Consider the following 20,583-nt stretch of genomic DNA (forward strand, 5'->3'; position numbering starts at 1 on the left):
GAAATAATATTTTCTTCAGCAACTCAGTTCTGTTTTCTTCAGTGAACGCAAGTGATGAAGCTTAGTTTTACAACTTTCATCTTGTTTAATTATTCCTGTCATGCCACTTCTTCAGACTAAACAATCTCCATTTTTCCAGTGTCTGCAGATAGGTAGACCTCTCTGTTCCATTGAACATCTCTGTTGCCTTACACTGTGCTCTCTCCAACTTATTTATATTTTATCTTATTTTTGCCATGTCACCTAAGAGGAGTAAAGAAAAAAGGCAAAAGAAAAAAAACCCTTCTGCCTAAATCATGTATGTTATCAAGAAATGCCTAACTCTTACTCAGCGCATGACCTTTCAATGTAACTTTATCTTCTGCATCCTCCGTTTCTTTTGCTTAAAGCCTTCAGTTTTCTGTTATGTCTGACTTAAATCATCTTGAATATGGCTTGAGAATTGCAGGATATCCAAAACTGCTGAAGGAGTAAATAAGAGCTCTGGATGCTCAGCATAGCCAAATACTCCCTCAAGCCTTTCTCTGACATTCGTATCAGATATCAGGCACTATAAAAGTTTAATCTATATAAAAATATCTAAGCAGTAGTACGAGGACATGAAGATTTGATTTGTTTCTTAAGGATATATACCACACTCTCATGAAAGGCAAACTTCTGTTCCTTGGGAGGTGCTACTGACAATCTCTATATGTGTTTTCCTCCAAACTGTCTCACCTGCTTGCTAGTCTTTAGTTTTGGAAATAAACAGCCCCCCAAACAGTTCTATAGGGAAGGCCTGGAAAGTTTTGTCCTTCTGTCATTAGGTTGACTGGCTGAAGGCGACCAGAGTTGTAACCTGGGGTGTGAGCTATACAGATTCTGTAATTTTCAGTCTCCTTCCAAGGTGATCCCGTTTGAAATAACACCAAGTCTAGGCTAGGAAAAAATGAAAAAGATAATCTGAAGCATATTTTCAAAGGCAGCATGGAGCTTAATGGATCTTAGTCATGTACCTGAAAAATTCTTGCTCCAATTGGGACCTGATGTGGAACTTCTCAGACACTGGACTGTCGTTCAGCCACTCAATCTTTATTGTCCTGTTAGTGCTACCCGCTATAAATTAGTTATAACAAGTATATTTAAAAACTTGTAAATTCAAGCTTCCACTACATATCTCTAACATAGATCATCTAATATATTCACATTATATCCATGTAGGTATTCGTCTTATCAAATACGATACAGAGAAATTATTTTTTAATCACTTTTACAGTAACTGGTTGTTACTTAGATTAGGAGCTTCAAAACTCAGCCAGCCAGTCTTGGGGATATTGCTGGTGGGCTGTCTGGAATAGATCATTATTTCTGGAACCTGCTTCCTTATGTAGAGAACGGTTTACCATTACAGGAAATCAGCTGCACTGCTTTTTTTATACCATTACACTAGTTTTCTGGTCTTTTCAGAAAGACGAACTAACTTGTTCTCTTTCTTATGTCCACCTAAGAATATCCTCCAGTACCTTGACTAACACACTGTGGGGATTTCTGCTGATGACAATGGCACGTGGCCAGTCATGACCAAATTAACTATGCAATCTCAAAAGCCTACAGTGAGCTCTGTAAGGTTCTGTCCCCAGCCTCCCCTCCAGAGAGGAAACAGATTTTAACCCATCAGCGCTCATTAATTCAGAAATGTCACTGACTGAAGCTAGCATCTCTACCTGGCAAAGCACTGTGCGGTTCAAACACGTATTTGGAACTGGTTCAGGGATGACCTCACTGTTCTCCATTTACCGGTGTAGCCATTCCCTCTGTCTTTTCAGTCCTTTTACCACAGGTTGTATCTTTCCTATACCTAAAGGCTTACTCCTCTGAAATGGAATTATATTTATTTTGCATTTATTTCCTGATCATCCTACTTTTAATATTATTAAAAGTTCCCTCCCAAACTTCTTTTGAAAGCTTCTTGAGCCCTCTCTTAACCATACAACAAGCAAATGAAATAACCTGCACACACCATATTTTAAAGTTTCCATACAGAATAGACAGGCCATTCTGTGGATTTCCCTGCAAAAGATTTTAGAGAGAAATAAATTGTCTTAGATTATATTTCACTTGTAAACCATATTTGAACATAAGCCTCCAGATGGGAAAGGTCAGGATTGTACATTAACCCTTCGAACTAGATATCCCCTTTGAAAGATGAAAGTTTGGCAGTAAATGGACCCACAAGTTTTTGAATTATTTTGCATTTAAATCACGGATTTCTTATTTTCATCCATCATTAACCTAATTGATCTCATTTAAACACGCAAATTGTGGCACTGAACTTTCATGTTCACAGATATCATTCTTTACTGTTTACAGTTACTATCCTTTATGTTTCATTTGTTTCAAGCGTTCACTAATATGAAAAGCTTAAACAAGACAATTTTACTTATTAACAGTGTTTACATAATTATTGAGCTAAATAATTAATTAGAATAACTTCTTATTTACTTTTCATTCAATATGAAGAAGTGCACATGTACTGAAGGCTGTATTTTTTAATTTGCATTATTATTATTACTATTTTTAACTGCATCTTACACTGGTAAATATGGAAATATCCCTCCTTTAAGGAAGACAGTGACCATGGAAAGAATGGTCACTGAAGTATTGAAACAACATTGAGATATATTGGGATAAAAAAACTCTGCTTCTGAAAAATACCAGAAGAGTATCTCAACACGCGTGAGTCTTGGGTGGAAACCTGAATGTGTACAAAGGGTAAACTTGTCTCACAAAGTAACGAGGAGTCAACTGGATGATCTTGAAAATCTCTTGTTCTCAAGGTCACAGCAGTCCAGCAAGAACATCTTCACTGACAGAGAAAAGCAGGAACACCACTCAGATAGCTGACCTTTAAAGAACGGGAGCATCAGTCACAAGAGACGGTACTTCTCTGTCAGACCCAGGTAGCCATTTAAGAAAACATCTAGCTTTTCCTCATGAGCTCCTAAAGGATTTAAATGTTTGGCAGATTTTCACTCCCCGTTTGCTTAGGCTTACAGAGATCATCTATGATCAAAGAGGGAGGTTTTGTGAGAGGCCAAGGACCTGTCTGCATATCACACAGAAAACATAGCCCTCTTGCTTTTTAAGTAGGAATGAAAAGTGGCTTTAATCAATAAGACCATCTAAGTTGTCAGATAAGGTCAGAGAGAGAAACCCACTTGAAAAGCTGAGATCTAGGAACCAGAGGTCCAGGACTCCTATTCTGTATAGATGGAGCACATCCTGAAAACAATATTGCTATAGCCAAGCCCAGGTGATCAAGATGCTGGGTGGTATCTTACACTAACCAGCTACTAGCCTACATTAACTCAGGATGGGAAGTACACTTCATTGCTAAGGATAAAGGACACATGTAAAAACGATACTTGGGACAGACCAGTGCTGGAGCAAAACCCAGCACTCCCTGGTGTCTGAAGCACAGAGATGGTTCTTACAGCACCCTGAGTCCTGACAAATCACTCAAAAAAAAAAAAAAAAAAAGTGTTCCAGGTTTCCCTCTTGTGGCCTATTATTCACACCTGGCCTTGTCAGGGATGCTTAGCAGAAGGACTGATAAGAGATGACACTCTGATAATGACTTAGTGACTTTCAAAAGGTTGGGTCTAGGTAGCTGTACAATGATGACAGCAGCCTGTTTCCTCAAAAAAAGAACACATAGCCTAAATGTGTCTCATTCCCAGAGCTGAGTCTAAGAACTCTGACAAATAAAGCACTAAAGCCAGCTAAAGCATTAGGTGTATATCTGTTTGGAACAAAATAATTCTGTTTCCTCAAAGGGAAATTTTCTTTGCCAGTTGTTATCAGCAGTATACAATAGGATGGGCCATGCCAGAGAATGTGCTGCTGCCATCATGTTACTCTTGAAAGAAGGCTTAAGCTTGAGATATTGGCCACCTTCCACAAGTTCCAGAGGACTCTCAGGTGTCACAGTTCCCAAACAGTCAAATTATTCTAAGACAAAATGGTTATAGCAAGAGAGCAAATCGTGCTAATTTGGAATAGAGAACTGCAAAGCCCTGGATGTGCAAATCTCAAGAGAGTTCTTTCTTTTATGGCCCTAGAGAATTATGTTCTTGGAAAATCCAGGTCTTTTCACTGTATCAGAAGTTATAGGAGAATTGTGTGCTTAAGCTTATTGACTAAAAATATAGTTAGATAAACATTTTCTGTCATGGCAAAGCCAAAACAAGTTTCAGTTCTTACAAACACTGCAGCTATTTTCACTCCTGACTCAACGTACAGTCTATCCGTATTTATTTGAGCTGGCTCAATATTTTGGGGCCCTGTTAAAAAATAAATGAAAAATTGGAAGGCTGTGACACCTCATTATCATAGTTAGTAAACCATTTCTTGACTCTGGGGATGTATCTCTCGCCAGACTGTCCATACAAAGATTGAGGCAGTGTGTAATCGTGCCAAATATTTCCAGATTTTACTTTTAGCCAGTGTGTCTTTGAGGGTGTCATGCAGCATAATGGAGACATGGTCATAAGCAAATGAGAACGACCAATAATGCTGCTGGCTGATCAGAAACCAAAAAAGACCAGCAGCAGTGAAGGAAATTTCTTCCAACTCTCATATTTTCTTGACTTTGGTAAAACATGTTCTCTGCCTAGACAGTACAAGCTACTTCTGAAAAAGGGCAATGTGCCTTTGTTCCTAAAGCATGGGTACCGCTTAACTCCTGGGGAGTTCTGGGAGACATACCTATAGTAAAAACTAACTAACTAATCCTGAGGCCAAGGAAGAAAGGAGATAACTCATTGCAAAGTTCAAGAGCAAAAAAGTTTCTTAAGCACAAAGCTGGGGAAAATAACTAAAATAAGTAAAAAGCAAGCAACACGCTAAAAGAAAATGAAAATCTTATGTCTTAGTTGAACAGCTTCAATAAGACAAATGGTCTGCCTCAGCCACACACTTGAAAGAAAATGGTGTGACACATATTTTATCCATTTACAGTACAAAAGGACCATATGTAGGCAACAGGGAAAACTGTCCACCCCCCCTCATACTTCATCATAGCTAAGAGGTGTCCAATTCTGTATGTTTTTTTCCGTGGGCACACATCTGCCCCTTCTGAGCTACAAAAACACAGCAAGTCCATGGTTGAGACAGTCACCCTGAACAGCCACCTAAGATATTTAAAATGTAACTAATGCATTAGAATTAAACATTAAGATTTAAAGAAGATTTTTTTTTTTTTCTCCAAATAGTGTTCTGATGTGCAACTGTAAATGTTTTAGGCAGTCTCCATGGACAAAGAGTCTAACAGTCAACTATGGATGACCCTTTTCTTGCCTTTTTTATATAATGCCTTATTGCACATAGTACTGTATGAATATATATTATATATTATTTTTCATATCTTATATTTTCATATATTCACACCCACATATATATTATATTTCATATATTTTCACTTATTTGTGTTCAGAATGTATAATTGTAGAAACTGTGTTCCAACAAAAACTTGAAACCAGCCAAGTAAAAATATTGGGCTAAACTGTCTTAGTGAGCATCAGGTAATGTAGCTCTTTGATAAAATTACTCTGCTTTACACCAGCAGAATTTCTAACCCCATCCTGTTGTCAGAGAAACCTCCATTTGTTAATACATCAGAAATCACAGTAGCACACTGTTGTTAGACACACACACACACACGCACACAATTTTCTACATGGCTGCACCAGTGCATTGCTGATTTGCTTATCTGTAGTCTGCTGCATTCAAGGCGTTTTGTTTACTTAATTCAAAATCAATAAGTTTATTTCCCGGACAATAGCCAACATTCTCCTGGAATAGCAGCCTAATTTTAAAGTCAAGTTCAGACGTTCATTGCAAAAGAATCTAATAACAATCCACAAATGAAGAAACAGCCTATTACACAAACAGTGTTGGAATAGCCTGTAGAAGCAAGTTAGCTGATGGCTATAGACTTGTCAGACTGACAATTCACTGCACATCTGTGTCTGCCAATATAGAATTTACTCCAAATTGCCTCTCTAGACACTTCTTTACATAACACATATTTAGCTTATTAGTGCTGTCATTTGGGAGTGTGGTCAGCTTTTGAGCAAAATCTCACTGAGTCCGTTAGCACGGATCACATCACAGCTGCCATTTTAGAATCACAATGATTAGGTTTGAAGTTCAAATGATTTGATTTCACTTTAAAGCTTCAAAAGCAGCCTCTGGGGCAGATGTACACAATTAATTCTGCTGGGTAATTTACTGTAGTCAGAGAATCTTCACTAAGGTAAGGTAATTACCACTGGGTAATTTTATGGCACTCTGTTCAGTATGAAGCAATGTGTTGGCTGGCTTCTGCTCAAATAAGACCTGGAGGAAAGCAGAAGATGCTGCTTCTGGGAAAAAACACGTCTGAGACATTGAGGAGGGATGAGCAGAATTCACTCACTTCCCAGACATGGACAAGAAGTTGTACTTGCCATCAAAATGTCTTTTCAGGAGTGTGCATGAGGACTTACAGTATACAATCTCGTAAAAGTTGTACTGAGAAGCTTTCGAAATTGAAGTACTGAACCTGTGATTCTTTAATACAGGAACAAAGAATGCATTCTTAGTTTAGTTTGAACACAGAAGTAAACAATGAAACAAAATAGCCCTTTGAGATTTGTATTTATCACTTACAAGAAGCACTTCCTAATAATCAGTGGCAGCTAGGCTGACAAGCAAACTTCAGAGTAAAGCCACGGGGGATACAAGTCTATTTTAGGTTTACTGTTGACAGTAAGGGTCAGAGGAAAAATAGACTCAGCAAGCAGTGTCATGCTACCACAAACCTCTGATGGCCAAGCAGAAACTAAATTACGGCCAAACCTTTCAACACGACAGAAAGACTTGGGCAATTGGGCTGCCCTGCAGTGCACAGAGCGTGACATACAGATGAACAGGATTAAGCACAAGTGAGACACAACATAAATTAGTGATAAATAAAGCTCAAAAGACTGGAGGAGCTAATTATCTCACAGTCTGGAGTGGGGTACAGTATGCTTACCCCAACAGCATCACTATTAATATTTGAAGTTTGAAGTCTGCAAAATCAATCTGGAAAACCCTGAGAAAACAAAGTCTGGCTGTGGTCTCCTTCAAGATATCCTTCTTTTGGTCAAACTATAAATAATATAGGCAATCTCTACTTCTGGACCTAACTACTAAAAAAAAAAAAAAAAAGCAGCAGCAGGACTCAGATGTTATTTCTATTACATACACATATATACGTATTAAAAGAAAATAAAAACTTTTTTATCTTAGAAGTTTAGTCCTCAGCTTCATTTCATGTACTGTAATACTACTGGGGAAAGCTGATTTGATTGTTCTATCACACTAATAAAAGCTAAGATTTGTGTAAGGGGAAGAAGAGGGAATAAAGTATATTCCACACTGATATTGCTGCTGATGGCATTACTGGCTTTTGTTTTGTTAAGTTTCCTTCCTGTTAAAGCTGATGATAAAAGCAGCTGTGCGGACTCATAAGCACCTCTATCTACATCTCTCCATGGAGTCATTACAAATATTGTTTCATATAGTCTCATCGTCTAGGACAGATTTAATTTTATTCTATCTTTCACTAGGCATAAATAAAAACCTGTCATTCCAACCATTGCGTTACTTTCCTTTTTCTCTACCTATCATCCACTGGATGCAAACACAATGCTGTAATTCCTACTGTTCTGTTGTTTTCTTTGCTTTTTGTTGTTGTTGTTGTTTTTTTGTTTTGATGAAGCCATAAATGTTTTGTCCATTGTCAGGGCCTAGTTTCTTGAAACAAAGCAGACTTTTTTTTTTTTACTTTCAGGCACAATTATACAGGACAGAAATGGCTAGACAATTTATTATTGCCCTTTTTTTTCTAACCTGTGACGATACACTGATAATTCGTAAGGAACATCCATGTACCACAGAAAAAATTCTTTGGATTTTAGGAAGATGTTTAAAAACCAAGTGCAGTTGTAGTGGGTGATGCCCAGTAATTGTGCATCTGTTCTCTCCCAAACTAATGCTCATTTATGCTGTTCTGTTTGACCGTTTTAAGGTACTTGCTTACCATTCTCCCATAGCTCTCTGCCCATCTGAAATACCCCTGGGACGTTCAGAACAAGTGGAGCAATGCCACATTACTTGGTTGTGATTTCGGAGCCTACAGGACGTCAGATTAACGAATTCTCCTGACTTTTCTCATGGGGTCCCATAATTCATCTGTTTTGTCAGCACTATTTTTGCACTGCTGTCAGGTGGCATTGAGGATATATTGGGTCAGCTCACATTGGGTCCTGTGAGCATGCCTCTCATTAATACAAATAGGATGTCTCTTATATGTTTGAAATCTTATGGATTGATGGAAAAAAGCCAGCAGCTTCCAGTGACTGCAGTAATACCCATGACAATGGTGAGCAATACCAGGAGAATAAAATCAAGGGGCCCAGTTACAGTGCTTTGTACTCCATTCAGAGTCTTTAGGATTGCTTTGGTAAATCATCCTTCTCTTTTTTTTCCTTCAAGGCTCTCTGCTGAACCACATCAGTAGTTCCCTGAATCTCCATCTCTTTTTATAATGTTTCCGTTAGAAACTTGCCCAGTGTAAGGCTTCTGAGTATGTTGACCATGGAGCTGTAGGTGGTAAGGAAAAGGACAACAATAGCCTTTTCTCAGTCTCCTTGTCACCAGTAACAAAATACTGCTTTCTCCATGGTTTTAAATGGTATTTCCACCCTCTCTTCTAAACCTGAGCTTCTTTTGGCACATTTCTCACTTATCTTTCCATGTATAATGACTCTATATTCATGCTGGCGAATATTAAATTGATTGGTGGAAAATTAATGGAGCAAGCAGGAACGACAGAGCATAATTACTTGTGCATGTGGCTTTTGATAAGTTGGCAGTCAAGGAGGGGGGGTGGGGGGAGCAGCAACGTAAAGCACATTAGTAATTGTAAATGCCCTGTGAGGTTTCTCCTTGTTAGAGAACTTCAGTGAACCCACAGAAGAGAGAGAAGGGTCTTGTTCGAAACACGAAGCAACAGGCATAGAGGAAGATGCACTCTACTGCTATTTAGCAAGGTAGTGTCTGGCTACCAAGGGTGCAAATGGGAAGAAAACAAATATTCCAGAGGCTTTATATGTGAGAAGCCACAGAAAGGCATCTTTGCTTTATGATCTTACGACGCTCATGCAAACCAGAAACCTGCCTTTACCCTGAATCGCATTACATCGCAGCCACTGTGACTCAGTTTAAACCTTGTATAGCTGTCCTGTTTCTGTATGTACTACTGTTCCGCTGAATTTGGTTCATCTGCTGTAGTGCCAACATCTTCAGCAGGGCTCTGGAGGAAGGGCGAGCAATCTGGAAGTGAAGTCATGGGCCAGCTCAGTGGATGATGGTTGTGGGATTTAGAATTCAAGGAAATAAATCTGTTAAGGATTCATGTCTCTTAGTACAGATGCTATTTGAACATGTTAAGGGAGGCAGGTGTTTAATAGACATTTGGTGAGGAAAGGCTTTGATCTACCTCAGTAAAATGATGGGTAGAATGTTTAAGAAAACAGTTATTTTCAGTACATATTACTTGTGGATGCTAATTCACATCCTCCTAATTTTCAGACTTCTTTTCAGATGGCATTTTTAGCAATGCTGTCAGCTTCCATGCATGGAGTGCTTTTGCCATTACTGCATCTTATATGTGCTACAAGTATTAGATGCTTATAGAAATATCCCTTTTTAGAAACAAGTTACATATGCCAGCAGTCCTTGACGTGGTATCTCCACAACTAGTTGCAGTTACTGGAAGCTTGTGTGTGTTATGGACAAGCTTGTCTGCTTTATCGTAGGACCTAGGGTAGGTCCTTTGATTACACCTACCCTAGAAACAGATCCATGATAGGTCTCTTCCCTTCACTTGGTCTGACAATATTTTGCAGATGCCTGGTTTTGCTAGCTGGCAATCAAAAGTACAGGTGTTCTGCAGAATTCCAAATAGCTCTACCCTGAAGAATGGTAGGTATAATGCAAGTGAATCTGAAAATGTCATCTTATGGTGAAAAGGTGTTCTCCTGAGTGTCTCACAGTTTGTAACTTATGGTGAAAAGGTGTTCTCCTGAGTGTCTCACAGTTTGTAACTGAAAAAAACCAACTCAAAGGACAACATGACTTCAGAGTAGGGCACACAGATACATAGGCATGTTCATTCAACTTTGAAACAGTGCACTGAGGAAAAGATCAAGTTTCTAGAAATCCTATTTGAAAAAATAAGTCAATATACTGAGATACAAAACAACTGAAGTTTGGAGTATCTAGAGTAACATCCTGTATAGACAAGGCCTAAAAATAAATTCTACAGGGTTTTTCCTGCTGGACTTGTGTTATCAACAGCATGACACAGAGTTTCATTAGCATGATTCAAAGTTATTGAGGCAGTCTGCTGCAAACTTTGCTTCTTCATACCCTTGTTTCAAGTTTCTAGATACTTTCAAGGAAAATTGGGAACCACTATGATCTTGATTTTCAAGAACTCTTTCATGCTGCTACAATGATAAACAAAAGACAAATGCATTTCCTCTCTACCATTTCTCAAAGCAAACCAGGAACTCAGTCCCATAGTGTTTTCACTGGTAAAGCTCTCATTAAACTTTGTAGGGTTACTCCTGTAAAAAAAAAAAAAAAAAAACCCTCATCCAAAACCCACCCACCCAACCAAATACAAACCAGACAAGTTGGCTAAAAGAAAGATGTTACCTATCTGCACAATACCAGAGATTTTTATAATTTTCCCACAATAGAAACTCCGAAACAAAACAAAACGATAAAGGAAGCATATATAACATGTATTACTTACAGTGTATTTCTAGAACCTGCATTGCTATCTGAGGTGTAGAGTTTAGGGACTCATGATCTACTCTGCAACTTACAACTGCACCATCATCATTGCGATCTGCTAGGAAATCCAGTGTGCTGCTGACTGTGAATGTTTTACGATTTGCATCTTCTTCTTTTAAATATTTAACATCTGAAAGAAAAAATAAACAATTTTCTCTCCAATATTTTAAGGAAAAGTCATTGAGCATTAGGCAGCTAAATTATCTATCACACTTGTTGAAAAAACACGTCTTTCATATCCGTATTGATCTCTTTAAAATAAAAGTAATTACACTGTAGTTATTCCTCAGTTTGCTCTGATTGTCAAAACAGGAGATATATATTATATATATACATAACAAGAAAATGCAAAATTGGCTACATGATGCTGCACTCAAACAGAAATTCCTTTCATTGCTATCTCTTACATGTTTAGGTCAAAATTTGATCTAAACTTTCTCTGTAGTTCATTAGAAAAAAGTGGTCTCCTCCCAGCCTCGCTTCCCTTAAGTAGTCACAGTGTCACTACATACTAAATTTCCTAAGTCCGTGCTTATAATCTTTCATAGTAATGCAATACATGGATATTACTGAAGCCATGTGAACTAAGGGTTGTATGCATGTAGTCTCATTAGTCCTGGGCTTAATTTATTCATTGCTTACTCTATTGTTTGGCTAGAATTACGCTAATTTTAGAATTAAAGTAAACCAAAGTATAGATATCAATGGTGATGAACAACTGTAAATAGAGGATGTCATAGTATTTACTGTAACATACAGACAAGTCCCAAGAAGACTGGAAATAAAATTACTTCAAAGAGACCTTCCTCTCACTGCTTTATATTGTGCTAAATTGGCCTACTGCTTTTGTGCAGATTCAGTTAAAAATCTAACAGTTTTCAGCCCAGATACTAGAGTGGGGGGAGCCTACAGCTAAGCTTAAGAATTACTCAACTCAGCTCAAGGTTAAGGTTCAAATTCAGAAAGTTTTGTTGTAGGACATACATGTTAGATCAGAACTGAAGATCCAAAAGATAGAGCTTTTCTTTTAAAAAGTTTTAATGTATTAACTGCAACATGAAATCTTCTTACACATACTTTAGAATTGTCTTACTTGGTTCCCAACTACTTATAATACTTATTGATTTTAAGTTATTTCAGCAAAAGAGTAAGCTTGTTATATTTACTTGTTACAAGGAAAGCTTTAAAAGACATATATAAATACATAAACTTATATATTAAATTAGACCGAGATTGCGTATGTCTTCTGTGTCCTGAAGAAAGAAAAAGTGAGAGGTGTCCGTTTTACAAATTATACTAAATCCCATTAGAGAAGAAGATGACCTAAATAAAATTTCCATGAAATATCAATTTTAGAAAGCAAATCTTAAATGGCTTAAGCTACATCTTTTTAGATTAAAAATACTTCTGAAATCAGAAAGGTGGCCTTTTTCGTTGTCTCCAGATAGATGAAGTCACCATGTAATTATAGGATTTCCATTTTTCCCTAAGAAATAATTATTTCTTGCATACAAGCATTTTTCTGCCTGTTGGTTGCTAAGCTTTAAGAGATTTCAATTTCTGCCATGATGACTATTAATATTTAGGGATCAGTAGGCGAGAGAAATATTGACCAGGGCTAAAGCAAAGTTATTATAATCAAACAACAAATATCTTCACTAATATTTAAAGCAAATACGTGAGATTTTGTTCCCAGAGTTAGGTTTCCAAATTTAATAATAAGCACCTATAAAGATAGCCTTCTGCTTATAAGTAATGTACACATCCCTTTGCTTACTGACTTCAGGTGGGGGACAGACAGCTCCTGAAAATATCAACAACTTTAATTTCAGTGAGAGGTTGTGGATGCTTAATCCTTTAGAAAAACAAAAGCAGTTAATTTCCTAAACAGATGTTTAGAAGCCTTTCTCTAGACATCTATTGTTTGGAAGAATTCAACTCTTAATTACCTCTGTAAAAAGGATGGTGATACTACTCTATAAACTGTTGACATCCTCATCAACAGAAATATTTAGCTTGTCCACTTTATTAGCTGCATCTTCTTAGATGTTTCTTCATAGAAAAATGAAGATGTGACTGTGATATATGCTAACTGAATGTAAACCCACCTAGATGTAAAGAGCAGTGGAGATAAGGTACTGGATATGTTACCATATGCTAGCATTCAGAATATTTACCCAGGGTTTTTATAGAATTTTTAAGTATGTCTACTGTAGTCTATTTTCTTGCTACTCCTCTCTCTCCTAAATACCCCCTTGAAAAAATGTTGAAAGCCTCAGAGATCCATTACAGGGGCAATCTCTCTGGAAATCACTAGAATGAAACAGGTTGGAGGATGACTGCATAGGAAGTAGCTTTATAGAGGAGGAACTGGGGGTCATGAGAACAGGTTGAACATTAGTCAACAGTGTGCCTTTACAGGGTTAAAAGGTAAATAACAACTGCCCTCCACTAATAATAACATAGCCAGCAAGTCACGGGAAGTGACTTCTCTATTCAGCACTTCTGTGACAGCATCTAGAGTACCAGCCCCAGTTTTGGGCTTTCCAGTACAAAAAGATGTCAGCAAACCTGAGTGGGTTCAGCTGAAAGCCACAGAGATGGTCAGTGGCTGGAGCATACAATGTACAAGGAGACCATAAAACAGTTGGGTTTATTCAACCTGAGGAAAAGAAAACTAAAACCAGATCAAGCTGCTGTCTCCAAGTACCTAAGGCATGGTCATAGAGAACAAAAAGTCAGAGTCCTCTCAGACATGTACAGCAAAAATTGAGGGGCAATGAATACAAGTTAGACCAAGGCAAATTCTGATTATGTATCATGAAATATCTACATATAATGAAAATTCTCCACAATAAGGGCTTTCAAATACTGAAACATCTACCCAGACAGACTATGGAATCTGTCCTTGGAGATTTTACAACATGTAATTGGAGACCTTTAGCAACCTGATCTAACCTTTGAACAAAGGTTGGGCCATATGGTCTCTAAGGGCCAACTCTGGGCCCACTTCTGTGACTCTATCGTGCACATATAGATATGCTCATGTTAACTATATACTAGTTTATATCTCAAGTATAGATGTTTGATAGTGAAAATATTAAATAGAAATGATAGAATATCTATCATTCATTGCTCATTGTCAACTCTTTATAAAAGCACATACATATAACACCCATATAGAAACACTCATCTTTTTAAAAGACAATTTTGCTGTTTTTACAAGGCAAATATAATTTTTGTTTACATTTAAAATCAAGTCCTGCCATGAAATGGCCTTGTTATCTAAAAACATTTCATCTTCTTTTTAGAGGTTTATCAAGACAAAACGTGCACTGCCTCTCCGACTGCTTTGCATATACTAAACATATATAAACTAATTCAGAAGTTCTTAATCTGTTTCAACAAAATGAACTGATATTATCTGATTTGTTTCTGAAGCCCAGTTTTGCTAGGAATAAAAAAAAAAGAAAATCTATTAAAAATATTCCTGAAACCTAATTTTTTACATAATATTGTTGAGATAGCATGTAACAAATTTTGTTGAAAAGTAATTTTTTTTTCTAAAAAATGTATGTAGTTTCTCCCATATTTTTGCTTTTAACAATCTTCTAGAAATGTCACCAGAATGCTAAACTGCAGATTGCTTTGTTAATTTGGTGCATATATAAGAGACAGAACAGTAAAGTAAAAGGTATGGTAGGCAGTGCTTCACATTGAGTCTCTCTCATTACTAACACTCTATCAAACAGTATTCCTTTACCAGATGATGATTCCTTTTTTGAGTAATAGCAATGGAGCTACAATTTTAGAATGGCTTTTTCCCCTTTGGTGCAACTCTGAACTCAATGCATCATTTATATTCTTTTGCACCATGTATAATACACTGTAACACAATTGGATTTACTGGTGCTAGACAGACGAACTCCTAACCTTTAATGTCAGCTGCATTAGCATATAATTTCATATCTATTTTCTCAGATTTATCATTTCACCTTTTACAGTGCACAAAGCTAATGTAACTTCTGCTGATGCCACTGCAAACTGGTTAGGTTATTTTATTTCTAACCTTTCTGAAATGGCAATGTGCTCTTCAGAAGACCTAGAAAACTAAACTGAAATGAATGTGCTCAGTACTTTCCTCTTATTTCTGGGTTTTTTTGGTGTGTGTGTGTGGGGGGGGTGGGTTCCCATTTACTGTTCTTTTTCACACATCTTCTTTGTTCCTTCCCTACCCCCTTTTTTAAAAAAGCATCCCTTTAGGAACTGTTGAGAAGAGCACATTAGTTAAAGAGTCAAATCACCAGGTTGCTTGATTGGCTTCAATTGCATGTCAGCTGAAAGAAAGACAAAGTTATTACACCAGATTTTAAAGTATAATTTTTTAAACCAATATATCTTCAGATGTGTTGCCTTGTTATTACGTCAACTGTACCAGTAGTTCTCTTAAAGTATTGACATTGCTTATGGTGATTTTCAGTTTTTACCTCTCTTGAAAATATATATATATACACACACTCATCCTGTAGTCTTTTCTGGATGAGAAAACCTATGCTGTGCCATGTATGTTAGCTGTGCTGTTAAATTCTTTTTAATTACATTTGATGAAGTGCTACTTTTCTTTCAGCAATCTCCTCAGACTTCCCAGTGGCTGGAAAGAATGGCATTCTGTTTCCTCATTCTCTGTCCTTGTTACAAGTGTTCAAACACATTAAAAATATTGCAGCCTAAAATTCCAGTCTCCTTCCACACTATTCTGGTTTTCATCAGAAATCTAAAGATGCTTCTAGAATGGACTGGGTTTCTTGGACGATCAACTGCAATCTCCTTATTTACCAATTTTATATCCCAGCTCTAGTTGTGTACATTGAACTGTGGTAGGGAATAGTAAAGGAAGATTAATGGATTCTGTAATTAATGCTGTAACTTTGCTTGAGGCAGTTTATTGAGCTAACAAAATCCACAATGTCAGACAAATATGAGACAAAGCAGATGAAAGTTGAGTTTGTTTTTTTAAAAAAGCTACACAGAAAAGGTGGATTTTGAATCATTTATTGATCTGGGCGTATAGCAGAATGAAGAGGTGACATGAATAAATACCAATACCTTATCCTTTTTATTCATATAGTCTGTAATGGGCACCTCAGTTGACTGTGGTAGATGTGACTAAGCCTTCTGTTATAGTTCTCTCCATATGTTCTCTCCACCCATTCACCAAAAAAGATTTTAAACTATCCCAGCATTTAGGAGAATATGGACTAGAAAACTAAGTTTTAAGTAAAGAACATACAAAGTGAAAGAGAAGACAGAAAAGAAATAAATAGCTTTTATATGCAACTCCTTCCTATCTCGCTGCATCCTCAAAGGCAAATCCTTGCTTTCAGCTTCGGTTTTAGTCACCCAATGACTTTTCAGTCACAGCAGATTTTGTCCACCTCCCTGCATTCCCCGTGAAGCTCTCCTCATCCCCTTTGAAGCCTGTCTTCTCCCTGCTCCTCAGCACACACTCTCAGCATCCTTGCCTCGGCTGCAGGTTCCCAGTTTCCCAACTGAGACTCCTTCAATTGCTACCTCGCGACTCTTCCTCACCAGAGCAGGCTCCATAGCTGCCCTACGTGAAGTGCAATCTCCGGTCTCCTCCAGACGGTTCTGCCTCACCCAGTCACTGCACTTAGAGGAGTGTAACATAAAACTGGCAATTGACCAAATCAGACATACGTCATATTAGAAAGGCAAAAAGAAATGAAAAGGTAACATATCTGGGGAGAGTGGTATGGCTGTGATAACAATAATCCATAAAATGTTTCTCTACGAAGCATCACAGTTGAGTTTATTATGCTGAACAGAGTTCAGGGCAATTAAAAACATCAGTTTTTACCATTTGAAGAAAAAATAAAAAGATGGTTATATGACCACTCTGGTAATTTACAATCAATTCCTTATCTACATACTATCACTGATTCTTTTAATGATTAAATATGAGAAACTTTACAAACATGAATTAAGAAATATAATTCTAAATAATGTATAGTTATGACAATTGGACCAAATTACATCAAAGTCCTTTTAAATACCTTTAACTTCTTTGTCGTTCTTGAACCATCTGATGTCAGCTGCTGGTTTACTACCAGATGTCTTGCAAGTTAGCTGCATCCTCTCTCCCTCCATAACTGGTGAGGTAAATCCAGTAATTTGCGGCTTCTCAGGAACACCTAACAAGCAAACAAGCAAAATGTCTCTGATAGCGTCAGCTGCTGGCACAGATATATGACCAACTTAAAGTTCACTTCTTCATATGCTCTATATTCTGGAAACAGAATAATTAGTTCCTTGCCTTCCATCAAAACTGAATGTCAGTGAATCTTATTTCCTATAGCAAATGAACTGTCAATCTAAACTGTAGTTGATTCTAAAGAATTAAAGAAAATAGCAATTATCTAGTTTTCTAAGGGAAACAGATTGTATTTTAAAAACTATCTATCTACGTATTGTTCTACATGCAGGTCTAGTGTGACCTGCTATTCTCAGGTTTGAACTGGTCTGCGCAGCAAGCAGGATGACAAAGTATATTAGAAGCACAGCTGTGAAAATAAAGTGTAACTGGCAACAAAAAGCTGAACTTCTCTAAGTTTAGAACAGATGTTTAAGCATGAATTATGAATATTTTAATACAAAATACAGGGGAAAGGGAGGATGAAAATAAATACCGGAGTTACTTTATTGTCAGAGACCACATAACCAGAAAAACAACAGGTATAATCACAATTCCATTGGCAATGGAGAATTCTTCAGCTGAATCCAAGTTCTTTGGAGGAAGTCGTATGATCATAACATACTATACACATAATATTAAATTTGGAAATAGTTGGTTTTCAATGTACCATAGAAGATTTAAAAAAATATTACGAAGACAATTGGGAACATGTATAAATCCACTTGACTTCTGAAAACACAAGAATAACTTATTTTAAAGTGATACTGATGACTGTAATTTTAAAATGTCATTGTTATAACTTGCATCTGCAGCGCTTTGACACATTCATATTTGTGGCTAGATAAAAGGATCAGTCACAGTAATAGATCCTGTGTCCTGTATTTCACAATTTGGTTTGTTTACATCTCTTTTCCAAAATGACAGATTATGTACATAAAAACCAAGCAGCAGTACCTATTGCATAGTACATTTCTGTAATAAATCTACTCCTCTCTTTCAGGACAGAAAGTGGTGTCTACTATAATACCTTGACACTTAAATCTTCTAATCCATAACAGAGCAGTCGATAAAGAGATTATTAGTACATAAAAGGATAGTTTATCTGATTAAAAGATGTAATACTTTTCAATGGAAAATATCCTCATCTCAGATAGAAAGTGTTCCAAGAGTTGAAAATGTTACTTTGAAATAGAAAATTACAAATATAAAATGAAAAAAAGGCATCTTAAACCTTGCAGCTTTCTTTCTTGGAAGGTAAGTAGCTCATGTTGGGAAAATTGACAATAAACCCTCTCCCCAGATGAAGTTAAAACTAAAAGGACTGTGAAAGATCAAGTTACTTTGGTTAATAAATATTGGCTAGATTTTTTTTTTTTTTTTTGGTCTTTGTAGCACCTTTCAGTGTCTTTCTGCCATTTAAAAGGTTGAACTGGTCTACTCGTCTATTGTTTAGATCATGAGATGCCTCTCTACAGAAAAGAAGATTAGCCGTAGGCAGTTGTTATTCCAGAATATTCTGCTTTGAGTGGGTATTTTTTGTCCTTAATGGCAAACTTGTGAAGATTTTTGTAAAATATTCTCACAGGGACTGAAGGGGAGACGTATTTCATATCCTATGCACAAAACCAATTCCCTGGCTGGATTAATGTGAATATTACTGGTGCAGAGAACATCTTACATTAGTCCTATTAAATTCAACTGTCTGCCTGTCTACATATAAAAATAAAACAAAAAGAAAGAAAGAGTCAAGTTCAGGGACAGGAAGGGGAGAAAAGAATAAAAATCAATCTCCAAAATCATATAACCTCTTAGGTACGCAGGTGTGTTTCAATGAACTATAGCAATTTCGGCTGATTGGGCTACTGACATTCATAGAATCATATAAAGCTTTGAGCAGAAACTTTATTTCCTGGGCATCTCTTGAAATCTATTGCTTTTCTATGTGTATCTATAACCTTTGGGGAAAACAGCAGAGCATTTAGAGGATAAAGCATAAAAGAAGCAGCAAACCCAGTGAAAATATGCACTTTATAGACAGAAAAAGAAAGCAGAATGAGCCAAGAAAATGCACAGCTAAGGAAAAACGATAAAGCTCTAAAGCCCGTTTTGATTTCATGCTTTCTGATTTTCTCCCCTTTGCCCTATACAATACACTGCTAGGAGATGAACACATGCACCTTCTTCACACTTCTGGTGCTTGGGATGTGGAGGTTATGTCCATTTTATGGAGCGCTCATACCGTGGTATTTGTGTGCTCCCTAATTCATTATCCTGCCACAGCACAAATAGTAAGAGGCATGTTATTTTTCAGCACAGCAATATGAAACAATAAACTTCAGGGAAACAAGATCAGACATTTACATGTATCTTCTGCCAAGCTTTAGAAAAGTTCATTCTTATCATAATTTGCCAAAGCCTGAGAAGTTTAACACTTGCTTCTTTATGCTCAGCTATTTATACTTACCAAGAACGGTAAGAAAAGCCTTGGAAGTTTTGACAGGCATAGTAAATAAAGAGCAGGTGTACTGCCCTTCATCCGACAGAGACACATCACTGACACTGATACTCAGTTCATGCCAGGAAGCTCGGACCAGCTCAATTCTGTTGTCCCTCAGAGCTGAAAAACAAAAATTCATGTTATGAGGTAGGAAACAGCACATTAACAAAGCGTGGCATGTTATACAAGAGGCTCTATGAAGTAGCCTAGTGAAATCACGCCCTAGAATACAGGGATATGGACACGGCTGACTTTATGCATAGGAGTTTGGTTTCTCTGTGGAATAAAGTACAAGAGTTCAGCAAGTTTCCAGGTAGTGTACTGAATGACTCGTAATGTATATAAACCTAGAAACTGAGGGACTTTAGTTACCTTTGACCTTCCTCTGAAAAAAACAACATTGACTCTGATTTCTGCCCCCTGAACGCTTTGTTCAGCGCTCAAAATAACTCCTTCCTAAAAATGTTTTCTTTTCCATGTATTTACAAATGTGGATGAATATCGGGAATCCTGTTTCATCCACTAACAAACTATATTTTTAACTAAGAAGTCTAGCATTGCACTGCTTGCCTACAGATTTTTCTCATGTCCATTACTACTCATACTGAACTGAACTATCAGATTTCTTGAATGTTGTAAGGGTATTTCTTACTATGAATATATTGAAAGTTCCACTTCTACATGTATATAGAGTACATTTAAAGCTTTGAGGTAATTGAGTATAGTGGCTTTACTTTTTGGATTATAACTAAAAATCTGATATTCTATCAGAAAATCCTTCCTAACAAAATTTTATTTTCATGAAATCACTGGGGGAAGAGGAGCAGGGAGATTTACTTAATTTCAAAATGTCACATTAGCTAATACTTTAAAATTTTAAATATTTTAAAGCCTATATTTAGATAAACCCACATTTTCCGCTGAAAAACAGTCAAAACAT

General features: G+C 36.9%; 1 protein-coding gene across 5 annotated transcripts in view; it reads right to left on the minus strand.

Annotated features, from left to right (window-relative positions):
* The window catches only part of CADM2 (cell adhesion molecule 2), a 687,808-nt gene that overhangs the window by 114,325 nt on the left and 552,900 nt on the right, over window positions 1–20,583 (minus strand). For all 5 annotated transcript variants that reach the window (XM_054811026.1, XM_054811045.1, XM_054811018.1 and 2 more), the window contains 3 exons: window positions 19,611–19,763; window positions 17,007–17,144; window positions 10,892–11,062 (listed from right to left, as the gene is read on the minus strand). In XM_054811026.1, coding sequence (XP_054667001.1) covers window positions 10,892–11,062; window positions 17,007–17,144; window positions 19,611–19,763 — 462 coding nt within the window. The remainder of the gene's footprint in view (window positions 1–10,891; window positions 11,063–17,006; window positions 17,145–19,610; window positions 19,764–20,583) is intronic.

Source organism: Grus americana, chromosome 1 (genome assembly GCF_028858705.1).
Source record: "Grus americana isolate bGruAme1 chromosome 1, bGruAme1.mat, whole genome shotgun sequence".
NCBI classification, from domain to species: Eukaryota; Metazoa; Chordata; class Aves; order Gruiformes; family Gruidae; genus Grus; species Grus americana.